Source organism: Micropterus salmoides, unplaced genomic scaffold (assembly GCF_014851395.1).
Source record: "Micropterus salmoides isolate LMB-PRFRI ecotype aquatic unplaced genomic scaffold, ASM1485139v1 Ms_hic_scaffold_18, whole genome shotgun sequence".
NCBI classification, from domain to species: domain Eukaryota; kingdom Metazoa; phylum Chordata; class Actinopteri; order Centrarchiformes; family Centrarchidae; genus Micropterus; species Micropterus salmoides.
Window position 1 is genome coordinate 5,437,797 of NW_024040928.1, and position 19,435 is coordinate 5,457,231.

Consider the following 19,435-nt stretch of genomic DNA (forward strand, 5'->3'; position numbering starts at 1 on the left):
ATTAACAACTAGCTTCAACAAGTATGAAAAAGAAGAAATGAATATGTGCAGTGTGCTCAATGACTGATAGATAAACCCCGGTTAACCAAAGGAATCACAGCATGGCACACTTTAGAGAAGGATGGAGAGTTGCAGTTTCCAGAGTAAGATATAATTTGGTTAAGCATGAATTCTATAGGCAGCTACAACTAAGGGACTGCTATAAAGGAGAAAATCAAAATAGACCCTACCGTGGAAGGAACCAAAATTTGAATTATAGCTATACTGTGTCAAAATAACAACAGAACAAGCATTTTTAAAAGAAAAATGGGAATGAGAGTTCAGCACTCAGATGATGGCTGGCAAAACATGGGGAAAATACATCAAACATCCAGCAGTTCAAGGATACAGAGCCAACTGTCAAGAGTAAATATTTCAATCTACCATTCTAGAGAATCTGCAATACTATATGCAGACCACACATACATATTTTAAAAAGTAAACATGTTTTCAAAAAGGGTATACAAAACTAAGCAAAAGACACTAGGATCTCCCCTTGAACTACACGGTACACTATCTGAATTTTTCTTTACTGAAGAAATTGTATGAAAAAGGGATAGGAATCTGGACAAAATATTGCTAATAGCTAGTAAAAAAGCCAGCACAAGGAAACGGGGTAAGGTGGATCGCCCCACCAAGTAGTATAATAATGGAAAAACTGACAGATTGTTTCAGATTGCACGAAGCACAGATGGAAGGAGAGTGGGAGAAATGGACACTGTTCAGGATCCAAACAAAGACTATGGAAAGAGGAACTGATTTAGCTGGGACAAATGGATGGCCTACTAAAAAAAGTAAAGGTTTGTTTGTGTGTTTACATGTTCGTCTGTCAGTTTTATAATCATGTGTAGGGCTGCAGCTACCAATGATTTTAGTACTCAAAGCTTCTATAGATTATTTAAATGATTCATTAAGCGCGATGTGCGTGATGCAATGTCGATGCATTTTAGTAATCCATTTATTCGATGAATTGTTTCAGCCCTGATCATGTCCATCAGTGAAAACTACATTGGGAAAAAAGAATACTTTTTGTCATCAGCGCATACAGTATAATATTTTCTTTATTTAGAATTTTTCAGAACCTCTGAAGAGGGGAAAGCCAAAGTCTTTGATGACTGACGCTACGTTTTATTTTCGACAACTGAGTTAACGACCAATTCTTTCAGTCTAGTGTTGGAATGATTCATGTCAATGTCTAAGAAAAGAACAGCACTTGGAAATCATCTTTGGCTGAAACTGTAGAACTGTGGGAAATGTCAGGCACATAAATTCTAGAGCAAAGACTTGAGCTCTTAGGCAATTACAGTCTGGCGAGGAAGGTCTTAAAAGAAGGTCAGCTGTGGTGAGGAAGTACGCAGGACGATATGAGACAATCAATTTAGCAAGTTAGTTCAGCTGATAATGCTCAGTGCTTCCTTAATTTCCTCTCACTGAGATGTTCACTTCACAGATGACACAGAAGAAACTTTTTTTTTTCCCTGTTCCCAGATAAGGCAAGTCCCACAACTTTCATGCATATGCAGTGAAAACGTACCTTGCTCATGCATATGCAGTGAAAACGTACCTTGCTCATGCATATGCAGTGAAAACGTACCTTGCTCATGCATATGCAGTGAAACGTACCTTGCTCATGCATATACAGTGAAACGTACCTTGCTCATGCATATACAGTGAAACGTACCTTGCTCATGCAAATGCAGTGAAAACGTACCTTGCTCATGTATATGCAGTGAAAACGTACCTTGCTCATGCATATGCAGTGAAAACGTACCTTGCTCATGCATATGCAGTGAAAACGTACCTTGCTCATGCATATACAGTGAAACGTACCTTGCTCATGCATATGCAGTGAAAACGTACCTTGCTCATGCATATGCAGTGAAAACGTACCTTGCTCATGCAAATGCAGTGAAAACGTACCTTGCTCATGTATATGCAGTGAAAACGTACCTTGCTCATGTATATGCAGTGAAAACGTACCTTGCTCATGTATATGCAGTGAAAACGTACCTTGCTCAGGATGTGGATGATATCTCCCTCTTTAATGCTCAGCTCATCCTCATTTGTAGCCTCAAAGCCAAACGTGACCTTACAGTACTCTTTTGCTGAGGAAACAGAACACATTTCTCAGGGACATAAACATCTTATCATATCTCCCAAACAAACACAACACCAGGTTTACAATTCATATACTTGAGGGTTTTTTTTTTAATAACTGTACTGTATTGTAATGTTTCATCATATCCAAACTAAACAGTGGAGCTGTAACTAATGACAGACGCAAATAACACTAAGAAGGCTTACACACCATTAAAACATTAAAAACACTTTCCTTTAGAGTACGTTCACAGTGTTTTACCTTTGGGTTTGCTGTCTCCATCTGCTCTCTGTGAGTCTGTCATGTTGGTTTGGGCGGGCTTTGCAGCAGATGGTAATGATGGGATTGGCTAAAATGAAGCAAAACCATACAGATGGAAATGATTTTTCGCACATGAGTGGATGTGTGGCTTCATGTGGAGTCCTGTCTATGAGACGGTCTGTGTCTGAACCAAATGAGAGGATTAATCTGATAATGAGTCCGTGCATTTAAGTAAACATGTTTATGGGCGATGCTGTTAATTTAGGAGTTTGCAGTTAAGGATAGTAGAGGATATGGAAAGAAAGAACAATTACAGAAAGAAAGTAAACAGCGAAACACCAAAGGCTTGTAATTTGAATGTCTGATGTTACAACTTGTAAGTGATGATTAGTGAGTCACAGGCAGAAAAACAAAAACAAAGACTACATAGAACTAAAGAAGATATATATATATGCTTAAGTACCAGACTGCCAGCTAACAGACCTTTTGGATTTACTGCCAAATTAGTCAAAAACTGAAAATGTTTGTGTCCCTGGTACCACTGCTGACAGAGGGGACCTCAGCGAGTGGATCATGTGGGCTGGGTAAGAGATATCCTTGGCGGTGAAGAGGAAAGCGTGAGAGCATGAGACATGTGTGAGTGAAGGAAGCCGTGTTAGTGGTGAAAGAGTGTGAGGGCTGTTGTGAAGAGCAGACAGAAGGAAAAGAAGACAGAGTGTTAGAACCGAGTTAAATGCTAATCTAATGAAGCGGTGAGCCTATGTTATTCAGTCTTACAGCTGTGTGTCAGTATGTTATCCCCCCCCCCCCCCCACCCTTGCATTTAGTATGTCAATTTAAATATAGTGAATTGAAATATTTTTTAAAACTTAAAAAGAAATCTAAAGTTGGGTTTTCTTGGCATTTCCATTTCTACTACTCAAAGTCAGACTTCCTCCAAAACTACACAGACATAAAAGCCCATGTCATAGAGATGCAGTTAAGACATGTTACTGAGACTGAGGGGAGAATTTACTTGGTCTGTTGTAAATTACGGTCAGGAGCGCAATGATTTTACTAAGACAACAGATGGAAATCAGCCCAGCAGCAGGTCACCTGATTTGCACAAGTTGCCGCTAAAAACAACCTGACCCATGTGTTACGCATGTGTTCATCCCACAAGACAAAGGCTGAGTGGGGAGATATTAAAAGGCCTGATGTTGTCATCTAAGCGACTTTGACTAGATTGTTTCTATAAACAAGCAAAAATGATATGGCAGGCCTACTTAAAAAGCATTTGATTGGCTTCTTCATCACATCACAGTAGACTGGAGCTGCTGAGTCATTAAAAGTCCATGTGAAAATGGACAAACTGTTCCGTTGCTGCTGATGTTGTCGTGCTGAACACACTACAGCTACTGTAGTGTGTGTAAGTGGATTCATCATGTATCTTTTTATTGGCTGCAATATTTTTTACTCGCATCACTAAAACATGTTCATTGTGTGAACTTGAAAGTGTAGGATTATGCTAGAAAAAAATGATAAAGTTCCTACAACATATTGTCCCACCACGCTTGAAAGCAAGTGTTTATATTTTTCCCTTAGCAGCAACACTCAAAGGTAGAGAGAAAAGCTGGCCGATGTGGGGGGAGGGTGAGATCAGTAGGACTTAAATATGGAGATAATGTACATATGCAATTAATAAGAGCACATTTTTCCTGAGCCAAATTAAAAGCTTGAATTTCAGTTTCAATGTCTTTCTTCATCTTGACCTAGAAAATATCTGTCTTAATAAGCAGATAAATTTATTGAATCCAAATGTTCAAAAAGATTTGTTTTTGGTGTTTCCGCTTTATTTGAAAGTGACTGGAAAGGCAGGAGAGGGAGGGGATGACATGCAGAACTGAGCCCGGGCCGGACTTAAACCGAGGCTGCTGTGGTGAGGACTCGGCCTAAAAGGGGCGGTAAAATGGAAAACTGTATTTCCCTTGGCGTAGTTGAATAAAAAGACTACAGTGCGTGTAACTGACAAAGTCTGAGCCTCAAACTCTATTGTTTCCCCATTCAGATGTAAAAGTCACGCATCGAAAATACTCCAGAAAAATTGGCGAATTCCAACAAGCCCTAGAAGTTACGTAACATCTCGAATGTTTATGCCCCAAAAGTAACATAGACCAGCCCGCGTTCCAGAGTTGGAGGTCATATGAGCTCATAGAGCCCCTGCTGTCAGTGTGGCTCCAGAAAGCTTCCAGTCCAGGCAGAATCTGCAATAAGACAGCTAGCTGCATGGCTAACTAAGAAGATAACATTGTAGCACTAGCAGCTGCTGATTGTAGTAGTTAGCTGCTAAAGGAAGCAGTAACATATAAACTCCATAAATCGTCAAAAGTGGAGGCAGAGCAGCCGGATGGACATCAGAGGGAAAATTGTTGTGTTGTGTTTTTGTACAGTAATCAGTGATGCCTAGGCTGCGTCCGAAAAGTATTTTTTGCTTAGGAAGGTTCCTAACCTAGTGAAGTGACCCGGATATATTTCAGCGGCAGCCATGATAAGAGCTGGTCGAATTCTCTAAAAGCTAAGGAAAGGAGCCTCAAGGCTTCCATTCATATCTCCTTCAGCATAGAGTACACCGGACCATCCTTTACGAGAGGAAAGGACAGAATACTGTCCCACAATTCCTTGCGGCGGCAACATTTAAAGCGACACACATCCTCAAATTCAAACGATAAAATCTATTGACCACATTTAGCAAAATCCTAGCAACACAGACACAAATTATGATAGGGCCTACCTGAATAAGACTCCCAATTTCTTTCTTTCGGCTTTTCTGTAATCTGATAGTACTGCTTCAACACCGTTTTATGTTTCGGATTGTTGAAATACGCTATAAAGTGTTTTCTACAATAATAAAAAAGAGAAATCACCGACCCTGCCGGATAAAGGATGTAGATCACCATGTAAGTTACCATTGGCTATTAAGCCTTTTCTCTCTTATGCATAACTCCCTAATATGCATGTGTCTTCAACTGTCAATAACTGAGACCCATGCGAGCTGTGTTCAGTAACATGATCAAAGTGAGGATAATGTTGCAGCGTGTAGGTTCACGTTATGTATTGCCAGCCTTCAGCAGTATTAGTTTTATGTTGGCAGGCCACGTCAGTAACATTGCATTATTATGTCGGATTCTCTGAGCCCCGCAGTCCTCTTTTCCTAAGTCTTTATGAATTCTCCTTCACATCTTTCCATCGAGGTCAAGGAAAGGTGTTTAGGAAAGGAGATTTTTTTTTTTTACTTTTCGGATGCAGCCCTTGTCTCGCATAGCCCCGCCCCTCCTCTGTGCTTGACGAAGTTGCCCAATCAGAAGAAAGTGGGCTTACAGGAAGAGGGCCTTAAAGAAACAGGAGCTAATACTGAGTGTTCAGACAGAGGGTTAATAGAGGAGCTGAAGTAGTGGACAGTATTAAAAATATGTGTTTTTTGAACATTAAAGCCTGTAAACATTTTCTAGCAGAAACCCTAAATACATGTATGAATCTGAAAATGAGTATTCTACGGCACCTTTAACACGTGTGCCAACTCCACCAGGTGAGCTACAGGGTTGCCCCGAATATGCAACATTTTGCAGTGTTATAATCAGAATATGCAACATTTCTTGTACATTCCAAGTTTGCATCACACTTACTCTCCCTTTCTTTTCCTCAGTTTCGGGGCTTGGCAGGCGGGCCTTTAGTTTGACCGACCCTTCTCTGAAAATATCACCAAAGCCGACGCCTCGGATCTTCTTGGGCTGAGCAATAACTCCGTTCCCTGAGGCGGGTGGAGGCGATGTGGGGGCGGTGGTGTTTTCTACTCCGCTTCCATCTGGTGGGGAGATACAACAGGGTGAGTGGAGGCTGAATGAATCACATTTTGCTGAATCCCTCCTGTTGCAATACTGTACGTATAGGATAGAAAACCTGAACTTTCCTGAAGAATATACATGTTATTCCTCTTTCAGCCACCAGAAGGTGCTAAATTTGTGTTTGTGTAAAAACAAATATTTACATTTCAACATTCCTAAACAAATGAATGAAGAGTCATTTATAAAAGAAAAGTAGCAGTCTTCAGGGGAACTTACAACATTTGATTCTACATATTTCCTCACATTATGACATTCAAATGTAGACATACAATATCTAACCTCCAGCTGTGGATCCTTAAATGTGCTCACACACCACACACATAGCTGTTTAAAGAGCTGCTGTACCTCCCAGTCACATAACTAGCAGATAAAAGGCTTAAAAACATCCAGCTGCAGACTGAATCGCCAGCCAAAATTCTTGTTGAGGCTTGTTTTAGCTGGGCTCTTAGTCACACCTGAACAGCTCCATTACTACACTTAATTTTACTGTCTGAACAAATAGCCATAATTCAAAAAGAACTAAATGAAACACTGGTGAGAAATGTCCTGCAGAAACTTTTCTCCAGTATCCCAACCACAGAATAAAATGTCTGATGATGAGGTACAGGAGAAAGTGAAAAGGGATTTTAAAAAGGTGATCTACGCAGATTGACAAGAAAAACAATCACATTACTGAACTGAAGAAAATGCACTTGCCTTGAGCTCTGTTTAGATATTGTGTCTAACCAAACATGAACTCTCATTACACCTTCTCTGCTGTTTTTCCAACTACGGCGCAGCCTTCACTTTAATGAGGCCAAGCTCGTTTGCTGCTTCTCACCAGTCTCATCTGCTGGGGTGTCGATGATCTCTCCGTCCTCTCCTGTGGCATCCACCTCTTTCACAAAGTTGGAGGGAAACAGTCCTGACTTGCCGTTCAAGCTGCCGCTCCACCAGCCCTCTTCAACCTGCATAGACAAGATATTTACTAAACCATGCGACATGGAAATTTTTCTGTTTTCTGTATATTTGAGTGTAACAGTCAGTTGGCTCCTGTCTGCCACAGTGATTGAAGCACCACAGGTGCCAAAATGTTTTCTACTGTAACACTCATGGGGTCTGTTTTCATTTCAACAAAGTTATTGTTATTGTTAACACAGTATACACTCACACTCTCTTACTTGTTCTAACTTCCCAGTGAAATAGGTTGGTATCTCATCCTGTTCACTGATAAAATACATTAAGTGGTTGTAATGTTACACTGACACCAGCATATCTCAAATTACACACCTAAACACTAAAAAGCCAGCCGAGGCCAAGGGCAACGTGGAATTACCAGGAAACTGCATTCCCACTTGCTCAACCTTTCCAAAAGTAACCAGGTATATCAGAAAGTGCACTTAATGTGACTTGGTTGGATATATTGGACATCTACAATCTACCAAGTCAATGCAGGCATTACAATTACCTCTTCAATGATGTCTATGGTGTCTCCAACTTTCAGCTCCAGCTCATCTTCGTTCACTGGCTGATAATCAAACAGCGCCTTGCACTGTCTCTTCTTGGGCTCTGTGAAAGAAAACACCAGTTAGACAACAAACCTGCTGCGCAGCCTAACATGTGCGTGTGTGTGCTCGTGCCCGTCTGTGTTTTTGGTTTGAGGAAGAGCTTGACTGTGTGTACATGCATGCCTCTGTCTCCTCTAGAATGTCCAAGAGGGCGGTGAAAGAACCAGGGTAGGTGAGAAAGCAAGCGAGGTATAAATCCAGGAAGTGGGAGGGCAATCAAGAACCCCACCCCAAAAAGAACTCTGGGATTGTTCACACCCAGCTAAACAAGCAGAGCTGCACACAGAAACCAAATAAGAAATGGTTTTGACAGGAATGAGTAATGTGCTTCAACAAAGACAGCACAAGGTGCTACATAAGTCTGAAAGAATCAGGTATGCTACAAAGGAGTAGACACCGACCGATTTATCGTTTAGCAGATATTATCGACCAATATAAGCTTCTTGCAGAAATACATCTGCGTTTATAACAGCCGATATGATGATTAAAGAAGAGAAACAAAGAGTTGGATCCTTCCCTCATGTCATGAGTGCTGCATAGTTTGCCCACCAGAGGGCGCGCTGCAGCTCCTCTGTTAACAACACTGCAGCACCACAGTACAAAACCTCAGCTGACCGCAGTCTACTGGAGCTACAGGTGCTGGTCAAATAATTAGAATATCATCAAAAAGTGAAACTTGTATAATGTATACATTCATTACACACAGACCGATATATTTCTAATGTTTATTTAATTTAATTGTGATGATGAAAACTGAAAACTAAAGAAAAGCCCAAATTCAGTATCTGCGAAAATTAGAATATTACTTAAGACCAATAAAAAAAAAGGATTTTTAGAAATGTTGGCCAACTGAAAAGTATGAACATGAAAAGTATGAGCATGTACAGCACTCAGTACTTAGTTGGGGCTCCTTTTGCCTGAATTACTGCAGCAATGCGGCGTGGCATGGAGTCCATCAGTCTGTGGCACTGCTCAGGTGTTATGAGAGCCCAGGTTGCTCTGATAGTGGCCTTCAGCTCTTCTGCATTGTTGGGTCTGGCGTATCGCATCTTCCTCTTCACAATACCCCATAGATTTTCTACAGGTTTAAGGTCAGGCGAGTTTGCTGGCCAATTAAGAACAGGGATACCATGGTCCTTAAACCAGGTCCTGGTAGCTTTGGCACTGTGTGCAGGTGCCAAGTCCTGTTGGAAAATGAAATCTGCATCTCCATAAAGTTGGTCAGCAGCAGGAAGCATGAAGTGCTCTAAAACTTCCTGGTAGACGGCTGCATTGACCTTGGACCTCAGAAAACACAGTGGACCAACACCAGCAGATGACATGGCACCCAAACCATCACTGACTGTGGAAACTTTACACTGGACTTCAAGCAACGTGGATTCTGTGCCTCTCCTCTCTTCCTCCAGACTCTGGGACCTTGATTTCCAAAGGAAATGCAAAATTTATTTTCATCAGAGAACATAACTTCTGACCACTCAGCAGCAGTCCAGTCCTTTTTGTCTTTAGCCCAGGCGAGACGCTTCTGACGCTGTGTCTTGTTCAAGAGTGGCTTGACACAAGGAATGAGACAGCTGAAACCCATGTCTTGCATACGTCTGTGCGTGGTGGTTCTTGAAGCACTGACTCCAGCTGCAGTCCACTCTTTGCGAATCTCCCCCACATTTTTGAATGGGTTTTGTTTCACAATCCTCTCCAGGGTGCGGTTATCCCTATTGCTTGTACACTTTTTTCTACCACATCTTTTCCTTCCCTTCGCCTCTCTATTAATGTGCTTGGACACAGAGCTCTGTGAACAGCCAGCCTCTTTAGCAATGACCTTTTGTGTCTTGCCCTCCTTGTGGAAGGTGTCAATGGTCGTCTTTTGGACAGCTGTCAAGTCAGCAGTCTTCCCCATGATTGTGTAGCCTACAGAACTAGACTGAGAGACCATTTAAAGGCCTTTGCAGGTGTTTTGAGTTAATTAGCTGATTAGAGTGTGGCACCAGGTGTCTTCAATATTGAACCTTATCACAATATTCAAATTTTCTGAGGTACTGAATTTGGGGTTTTCATTAGTTGTCAGTTATAATCATCAAAATTAAAAGGAATGAACACTTGAAATATATCAGTCTGTGTGTAATGAATGTATACATTATACAAGTTTCACTTTTTGAATGGAATTAATGAAATAAATCAAATCAACTTTTTGATGATATTTGACCAGCACCTGTACTGTGATTAGCTCAGCTGTCACACTCTGTCCATGGTGAGTTGATCATTTGTCACTTCAAACAAACGAACAAAGTTCTCTAACGTTACCTCTTTTTTTTGAATGTGAAACGTTAGTGCAAAATCTCGAAGTTGCAGTTAATCGGGAAAACAAGGGAATAGTATTTTCCTCTGTTATATGGTATGTTCTCACTTGCTTTTATGGTCACGTAAACTGTATTATTGTTTCTTGTGGGTTTAATTTGTGTGTGAAATATAGATAGTCGAATATTTTTAGGTGTGAGGAGATATAAACGAGACGTCAACCGTTCAGTGTTACTGTGCTTGCTCAGTGTTACAGCTGTATACCATCAGACACCAGGAGGAGTTATAACAACGAGAAACCCTGGCTCACAGCTGAGCTCAGACAGCTAAAAAGCATTTTAGGGGTGGAGACCAGGCCAGGTTTAAAGAGAAAAAGTACAGGTTTAGAGAAGCGGTGAGAGTTCCCAGTTCTCTGCTAACAACGGCACTGCTGTCTGGAGAGGCTTCAGACAGATCCCACTCCATTATCAACTCTTGCTTGGCCATGGAGTCCGCCTACAGGTCACATCTGCAAGTACCAACATTTTGCTAACCTACAACCTAACTAACGTTAGTTACATTACTCTATATCATGGTATTTGTCCTGGTGTTGGATTTCTCCAGAATAGCTAACTCCACCTTTATGATGCGGAGAAATATCATGAGTTTATAATATTTAATGAATTTATTTATTCTGTAAGACCAGAAACACAGTAACAGTAGCTAGGTGGGAGAAGACAAAAGTAAAACTGCGCTCATGATAGGATCTTTGTGCAAGACTGGACACGGTGCAGGTATGCAACACACATACGTACAGTCCCCTCCAAAAGTATTGGAACGGTACGGCAAATTCCTTTGTTTTTGTTGTTCACTGAAGACATTTGGGTTTAAGATCAAAAGATGAGTGTTAAACAACTCAGGACATACCACCCTTTGTTTGAACCCACCCATTTTTCAAGTAAGCAAAACTATTGGAACATGTGACTGACAGATGTTTCTTGTTGCCCAGGTGTTGCCTTTTAGGTTGATTCCAAACATTAAATAGCTCCGTGTGACTAGTCTAAGTTTTCATCCTTGGTTCAAACCTATAAAGACTGCATTTCCATTTCCTGTTAAAGAGGATAAACCAACATGAAGACCAGAGAGCTGTCTATGGGAGAAAAGCAGAAGGAAAATCGACCAGAGCCATTGGACAAACATTGGGCATAGCAAATACAACAATCTGTGCTGAATGTCCTGAAAAAGACAGAAACTACTGGTGTACTGAGCAACACACGTCCAACAGGTCGGCCAAGGAAAACAACAGTAGTTGATGACAGAAATACGGTGAGAGCTGTGAAGAAAACCCCCAAAACATCAGGAAGTGACATCACCAATGACCTCCACAGTGCAGGGGTGAAGGTATCACAATCCACTGTTGGAAGAAGACTCAGAGAGCAGAAATATAGAGGCCACACCACAAGATGCAAAGCACTGCATGGCTGCTTCTGGAACAGGCTCATTAATATTTATTGATGATGTAACTGATGATGGTAGCAGCAGAATGAAAGCACACTGCCAACAAAACAAAGGACTTCATCAGGGGAAAAAGTGGAAGGTTTTAGACTGGCCAAGTCAATCAGCTGACCTTAACCCAACAGAGCTGCATTTCACCTGCTTAAGAGGAGACTGAAGGGAGAAACACCCCGAAACAAACAAGAACTGAAAGAAGCTGCAGTAAAAGCCTGGAATAGCATCACAAATGAAGAATGAAACAGTTTGTTGATGTCGATGGGTCGCAGGCTTGAGGCAGTTATTGCAAGCAAGGGTTATGCCACCAAATATTAAATGTTATTTGCTTTAAGATTATTTGTTCCATTACTTTTGCTCACCTAAGAATGCTGTGGTCTAATACAAATGATGATAAGTCCTGAGTTGTTTAACACATCAAGATGTGAATACCAGGAAATAAAAGCTAAAATTCTGAACTCTTGTCTCATACTCATCTTTTGGTCTTAAACCCAAATGTCTTCAGTGAACAACAAAAATAAAAGGGACTTGGCCTTACCGTTCCAATACTTTTGGAGGGGACTGTATGCATGAGTTCAACACACAGCCGACGCAGGTGAAATAATATATTTTAGCTGCCAGATGCCACATTAATTGGATATGCGGCAAGACAATGCAACCAAGTGGCAAGGATATAAAGGCGGTGAAAGTATTTTGAAGTCTTCATGTTCCTGTCAGACTCCTCGAGACCATATTACAATAAACAACACTGATCCTGTACACCAAGCAAACTCTTGACAACTGTTTACAGGTATCACCCACCCACACCCCCCACACACCCACACCCACACACCCACACAAAAGCTACAGCATCTTACTCTTCGCTGCTGCTGGTGGCTGAGGATGGAAGCCACCGGTTGGGATCCCGATAGTGCTCATCCTCTGAACCAGGTTGGCCACGGTCCCTGCACTCTTCTCTCTTCTTGAAAGCTGAGAGGTCTCCTCTTTTGGCTCATTCTTTGTTTCCTTGACCTCTTTGGATTCCTTCTTCACTTCCTAAAAACCACCATACACACAGCAATAAGTTATAAGCACGTCTTTAAGGCAGTATGCTTTTACCTTAATGTTCCCATCATTAGTTATCATTCTAGCTACAAGATGTCAAACATGTTCCCACATTTGTGGTTTCCATTTATATTTCCCATTTGCTGCTACTCATACTCCTTATACGGAATGTTTACTCATACCCAACAATAATATTCTTTCCATAATCACACAACATGGTTAATAATTTACATAAATACAGAAAATGTACTACAGTTGTAATCAGTAAAGTGGAAGTTTTATTTCACAGAGATTTTTTGTAGACATTACATTTAGTAGATAAAAATGTATGCAGACTGTTGCAGCTGTGGTTTTGTTATTGTTTCCTCAGAGATACATTGATTTATACCGCATGTACCAAAATATAAATGAACATAGGTCAGTGAGGTAAAGGTACTACCCTGCAGATAGAGTCATCAGTAGGGCAATAGACATACACACATGACCAAGAATAATCTTCTCAGAGTGACAGAGACCGGTCTGTTATACTGACTTAGCCTTAAAGGAATGCTTAAAGAGGTCATATTATGCTCATTTTAAGGTTCATAATTTTATATAGGGGTTGTACCAGAACAGGTTTACCTGGTTTCATTTTCAAAAAACACCATATTTTTGTCATACTGCACATTGCTGCAGCTCCTCTTTTCACCGTGTGTTGAATGCTTTGTTTTAGCAAATGGAGTGATACATCTTGCCTCTACATGATCTTTGTTGGGAGTTGCACATGCACAGTTCCAAGGTAAGGACAACTAGCCAATCAGAAGCAGAGTAGGGCGGGTTGTGAGAAGCCGGTAAACACAGCTTCAGTTCATCTGTACATGTTCCCCTTAGCAGCTTGGCAACATGGACTGGAGCAAGAGTTTCAGAGTGGTGAGTTATTAATCTGTAACAAAAGTATCTTTCATCCATAAAGTTTTAACTGAGCTCTGTCTCTACATCACAGGAACAACTTTCTGTCCATCGACTGCCTGGAGGGTAGCTAGTGTTTGGAAGGGAGAGGAGAGGCAGCGGGCGGACGTCTTGTCACTGTGTGCTGCAGCTCAGTGTTTTTCCACCGGTGTTTTTGAGGGTGTGTCTGACTAGCTGCTAGGCGAGCATTATGAAAGGTTTTTTGCTGTGATGTCACAAGAAAGCGGAAGAAAAGGCTGGACCACAAACGAACCATTTTCAAGCAGCTCAGAGCAGAGTTTTCTGTGGGAGATGGGAACTCCCTTTGGGCTTTTTCACTTTGCAAACCTATTACATGCACAAAAAAGGTGTTATCTCAGTAAAGGAGAGGGGAAAAGCCAAAAAGCATAATATGACCTGTGACTCATTTCCTTACCACTGGCCATAAACCTAATTTTCAAATGCCATCCTTAAACCCCACATTAACCCATGAAGGAGGTGAGGATATGCATACCATGTCAGTAAACTATAACTGGAGACGGCATATCCATTCAGCATATGTGCACCAACATGCATATCAGACGTTGTTAACAGATGATATAGAAACAATGGTGTCAAAAGGGGATTAACAAAACATTGGTTGGATGCAAAGAGGACATGTGAAACAAGTTGCAACAGTTTCATATACCATAAAGCGAAGTGAAATTAAATCAATTTTAAAATTAAACTGACACAAAGTAAGCCGTAACTATGGAACCCTGCGTCACTGCTCAATGCAGCATTGTAATAGTTACAGCCCACTCATGCTAAATCTAGCTATCACTAATGATCCCAAACACGTCACAAGCCAGGCAGTAAAACAGCTGCCACATTCTCCCTGCCTGGGGGAACTCCCTGAAAACAGCACAAAGTCCACATCACACCTACACTAGCTACTGTCGTCAGTGTACACCAGTTCATTTTCTATACCCACTCATCCCATGCAGGGCCCTGAACAGCTGGAGCTTATATCACCAGCAGAGTACACACTATAGAGATCACCAGTCTGTCACAGGGTTGAATACACACAGGCAGACAACCACATTTTCACTTTCATTTACAGCTACGGGTAACTTAAAAGTTTTACATAACTTGTTTTATTCTGTTCAAGAATGATTGAACATTCAGAAACTGGATTGTTTTTTTTCCTCACCTCAGATATCTTCAGAAACAGATTCTGGTGGACTGCCAAGGTGAAATAGTAATAATAAATAACAACAATAATAAAAGTTTACATAGCCTACTTCATACAACGGAATCTACTACTCATGCTCAAACCCCAGTGACTCACAGAACTGAGGCCTCAGGAGGGAGGCCTGCAGTTTACCCTTCTCCGTACATCAGGAACTGAGACATAAACTAGAGGAAAAGCAACAGAATCAGAGAAGAAAAATCAGTAAGACACTGCTACAGGCAGAGACCTGCTCAAGAGTGTAAAGTGTAAAGGGGTCTCTGCTGAGAACTTGAAAAGCGTTTCAGTGTTTTCACACTTCTGGGGTGTTAATCAGATTGCACATACATTCAGAGAATAACACACGGGCATCATCTCTTATTCTAGCATACTCAGCTAACAAAGAACCTTTCTCGCTATGTTTCTGTGTGTTCTTTTGTCTTCCACGGCTGAAGTAGGGAACTTTGTTAACAGCATAAGTCTTTTCTGAGAAACACTATTCTCTTTACTGAAGAGGTGAGGAGAATAGCTGAGAGTCTTTAGTCAGTGTTTAAGTACTCATCAGTCTCTAGAAATGTATTCTCTCATCACGTGGACTGGAAGTTCTCCTCGGCTTGGCAGTTTTATGGTTTCATAAGCACCATGAGTAGATCTAACAGGGGCAATGATCCCATTAATGATTTCATCTCATGAAAATAGACTTTTATCACCAACAGGGGATGTAAGTGAGAGGGAGGAGAGACCATGGCATTATTAGGAAGAAGACATGGGATCTTTACTTTCGGCTAGGCTACAAGTTGGAGACATACATTCCCTGGCCGAGTGCCAGGGTGTGTGAAGGGTGTGGTTACATCCCTCTCACCCTGTTTTAGAAAGCGCTTGGCCGTGTTGTTCACACCCTGGACGGCAAGATGTTGTTCCCCTACATTATACATTGACATCTTAATGCACTTTGTTTGCTGCCTAAAAAAGGTATTTAACTACTGCAAACAGAAATCACAAATTGCAGTCCTCCTATCTGTCAAAGAAATGTTACACAACGAGAAATACAACCCTTAAAACACACTCACGTAGCAGTTTATGAACACAGGCCTCACAGACAGAATTCTCCCAGACCCCCAAACACACTGACATTTTTATGTTTAAACAATCTTCAATTGATTCAATTCAATTTAAGCATACTTTAACAACAAGATCAATTTAGTCAGTCAATTGATTCCTTACCATTCCTTAAAATTCCTTACCATCTCCCCCCCAGACACGTTTCATGTGCACCGATCTTTCAGCTACAACACTAATCAAAGGAAGCAGGAAGACAACATCTCACACTGCAGTAACATCGCCAAGGGCAAAGTTCAACAGCGAGCAGGCTCCTTAGAGGATTAACTATCCGAGCTCAGTGACTGGGCCAGCCTGCTTAGCAGATTACCTATCTCACCATGTAAGAATATAGAATGGGGAAAAACAGGAGAGAGATGAGGGAGAAGTGAGGAGGGAAGGAAGAAGGTAAGAGAAAAAAAGGAAAAGAAGCCAAGTGTGCTGTAGTGACTTATTACACAGTTCATTGGCTGTGAAAATAAGGCAGATTAGACAGTGGAGTACTCTAGTGCCTCAAGTACACTACCAAGTCATAACAAGAGATGGCTATGACTCAACTCTACCAGTGGATTTAAAACTGAATTTCACAGCACTTTTTCAGTTCATTTTTTTAGCATTTCATTTTAATGAATTTAGCTATATTTCAACTCTGGATTCAACTGATTTAAATGGTAAGTTACTCAAGGACGCAAAGTAAACGCAGGCATGACATTTTGAAACATGAATCTTGTTTTCTTCCCCCCAAGCAAATTTAAGCAAGATAAAAACAAATTTAAAAAGAATTTAAAAAGTACTGCAGTTAGTGTTGTCTACTTTTAAATTGCAGGTTATCTTATGGACTATCAGCTTCACATGTTGTAACTAAGTAGAGTGCAGACATCCACTTTAATAATCAGTTTCAGCACAGTTAAGAGTGGAAAGGTCTGCAAGTAATTCATCTGCTACTGCTGTTTGTGCTTCCTGACAAGACATCAACCTGTTATCTGGAGACAGCTGGCGAGCGAGTGTTAGCTAGCCAGCATTTATTGACAGACTGAACAAAGCAGAATCTGAGCACTGTTGCGTCGACTCCCGGGACTTCACCTCTCACAAACAGAGAGCTCAGTCTGTTCCTCTTGAACATGCAACCGTTAAATTCACTACTAGATAGCCTGAGCCAGCAGGCCACATGGAGACAGGCGGAGACGACTGACGTCACAGCAGTCCCTTACACGGTGGCACATGCTTATTTGATGCACTTATTCAGAGGGCTGGGTGATATGGCTAAAAATGATTCATATCATTTCAAATCAATAATTATCACGATCAATGACAAATCATTATTCAAGTTTAAAGGGTGGTTTTTGCTCCTGAGTGAAAGTTGAAGAAACCAGATGGTTAATTGTTGTTGTAAACTTTTCTTTATGGTCAAAACATGACAAACACTTGACAAAACAGTGGATCACTTCACAAAGCTGAGGCAGAACATTAAAAACAATTATCACAAAATCTTTTTTTCAACAAATATGCATGAGTAAAATCTTTTTCAGTCCCTTTTCCTCAACAAAATAAATATCTTTATAGAAAAATTAAGGGCTAATTCGTTCATGATGAATGAATTAAATCAAACATTTATTGAACATTTGTTAAATTGAGGAAAATTATGTTGTTAATTCAATATACCGCACACCTCCACTGGGATTTAAGTTTGTCCTCAGCACCACACAAAATAATTTCTTTCTTTATCTCGTCTTTTTGTATGTTTGCTTTTTGTAGCATAAAGGGAACTACAAACTGCATCCCATGTCACAACCCTGTGGGATTATGATGAATAAAAGTACCTTGTACTAGTAATATGTGGAGTAAAATGTACGTTTTGTCCTTTAAAATACTCACAGGTGAAGGAAATATCTGGATAATCACAAGAATATAATTCTAGCCATGATAAGTGGGTGATCATGGCGCCCTGTATCTGATTTTCATTATCAATCCCAAAAAGCAAAAAGGTTTCTAATAAGTGAATTAGCCCTGCACTGCAGGGTCAAAGAGGATTCATTATTCCTGACAGCATCAAACTGTATTAACTCCTGCTTTTAGTCCGCTGTCATCAGCACCATTTAGGCCAAGGGCAGAAACGCTCAGTGGATTTAGGGCTGCTCATAAATACTCTCAAATCAATAAAGGCTGGCGTAAGACTTTCTACCATCAATCGACACGCATCCTTCATCCAGTCCAGCAACCACAGGCCTCCTTCCAGGAGTTTGAGCTTCATCAACATGGCCACCAAGTGCCAGACTTAAAAGTTGAAATTATTTATATTTATTATATTCATGCTCATTAAATTTGTTTATGTGCTGATGACGTGTTTCCTTGTTTGTTTTTTATAGATGCAGCTGCGTTTTTGATATTGAATTAGATTACTGTACTAAGTAGATCCAGGTCATCGTTATTAAAGCTTTTACATGGCATGCAGTAATCTGATGTCCCCTTTATATTTGCAACCAGACATCACTTATTAAACAGAGTCATGACTCATTACACCTCCTTGGCGGAGGTCTGTGCTCTATTGAGAGCATCTATCAATAAAATGAATTGACAAAAATGTACATGCCATGATAACCGTTACCAGTACTGATTTGAGTATAAGTGCTTCACTTATAACTTGTGTGTTAATCTGCATACTTCTGAACGCCTGATTTGTAGCAGCTTGCAAGTTACGGTAAAGTTAACGTTACCAGTGTGGATGTAGCTTTTGCATAGAAATTTATTCCACATTGGTAAAGTAAAATGTAAACATTGGACTTTTTTTCCTCGTCAAACTCCGATGCCAACACACACTCAACCAATCATACAGCTCTCCCAGATGTGAGTGCATCTCTAAGAAATCAGTGAGCACTTGTGCTGCAGCCTGTGACCAACATTGTCATCCGCAGACTGCTATGGTCTAATAATGCTCGCAGCTTCAATAGGATTATCTCTATTGGATTATAACTCAGGAGTTAATATGATCAAGCAAAGTGCAAAAAATAAAAAATGTAAAGGAGAAATATTCTAATATGAACAGAAAGTAAACTGTCTTCCTCTCACCTTAACAAAGTTGTCAGGGAAGAGGCCCCTTTTCCCGTTGAGGTCTCCCTCCATCCAGCCATCCTCCTCTATATACCGCACGTTCTTGATGATGTCGCCCAGTCGCAGGGTCAGCTCGTCATCATGCAGCGCTTCGTACTCATACTCCACCACGACCTCTACTCCAGGCAGGATGAGGGACGACAGAGACGGGAACAGAAAAGGAAGGGGGCAGAGTGGTGTGAGACAGAGAGGAAGCCAATAGAAAGGGGAGAGAGGCAACAGGAGGTGCGAGTGCGCCGCAGAACAGAGACAAACAAGGAAGAGTAAAGAGAAGGAAAAGACAGTTACAGGAAGGGCATAAGGGTAAGAGCGATAAGACGAGGAAGTTAGGGAAAGAAAGGGAGAAGGGAGTGATAAAACAAACAAGTCATAGATATTAACAAAATATCAAAGTGACATCTTAAAATAACAGCAGCAGCATCTAAATAGTTTTCTATTCTTT

The 19,435-nt window shown here is 40.9% G+C and overlaps 1 protein-coding gene across 1 annotated transcript in view; it reads right to left on the minus strand.

The window, feature by feature from the left end:
• The window catches only part of LOC119908534 (CD2-associated protein), a 65,817-nt gene that overhangs the window by 25,769 nt on the left and 20,613 nt on the right, over positions 1 to 19,435 (minus strand). The window contains exons 2-8 of the mRNA XM_038726283.1: positions 18,952 to 19,109; positions 12,464 to 12,641; positions 7,727 to 7,827; positions 7,100 to 7,226; positions 6,061 to 6,239; positions 2,399 to 2,486; positions 2,050 to 2,144 (exon numbers count right to left, since the gene is read on the minus strand). Of these exons, the coding sequence (XP_038582211.1) occupies positions 2,050 to 2,144; positions 2,399 to 2,486; positions 6,061 to 6,239; positions 7,100 to 7,226; positions 7,727 to 7,827; positions 12,464 to 12,641; positions 18,952 to 19,109 (926 nt within the window). The remainder of the gene's footprint in view (positions 1 to 2,049; positions 2,145 to 2,398; positions 2,487 to 6,060; positions 6,240 to 7,099; positions 7,227 to 7,726; positions 7,828 to 12,463; positions 12,642 to 18,951; positions 19,110 to 19,435) is intronic.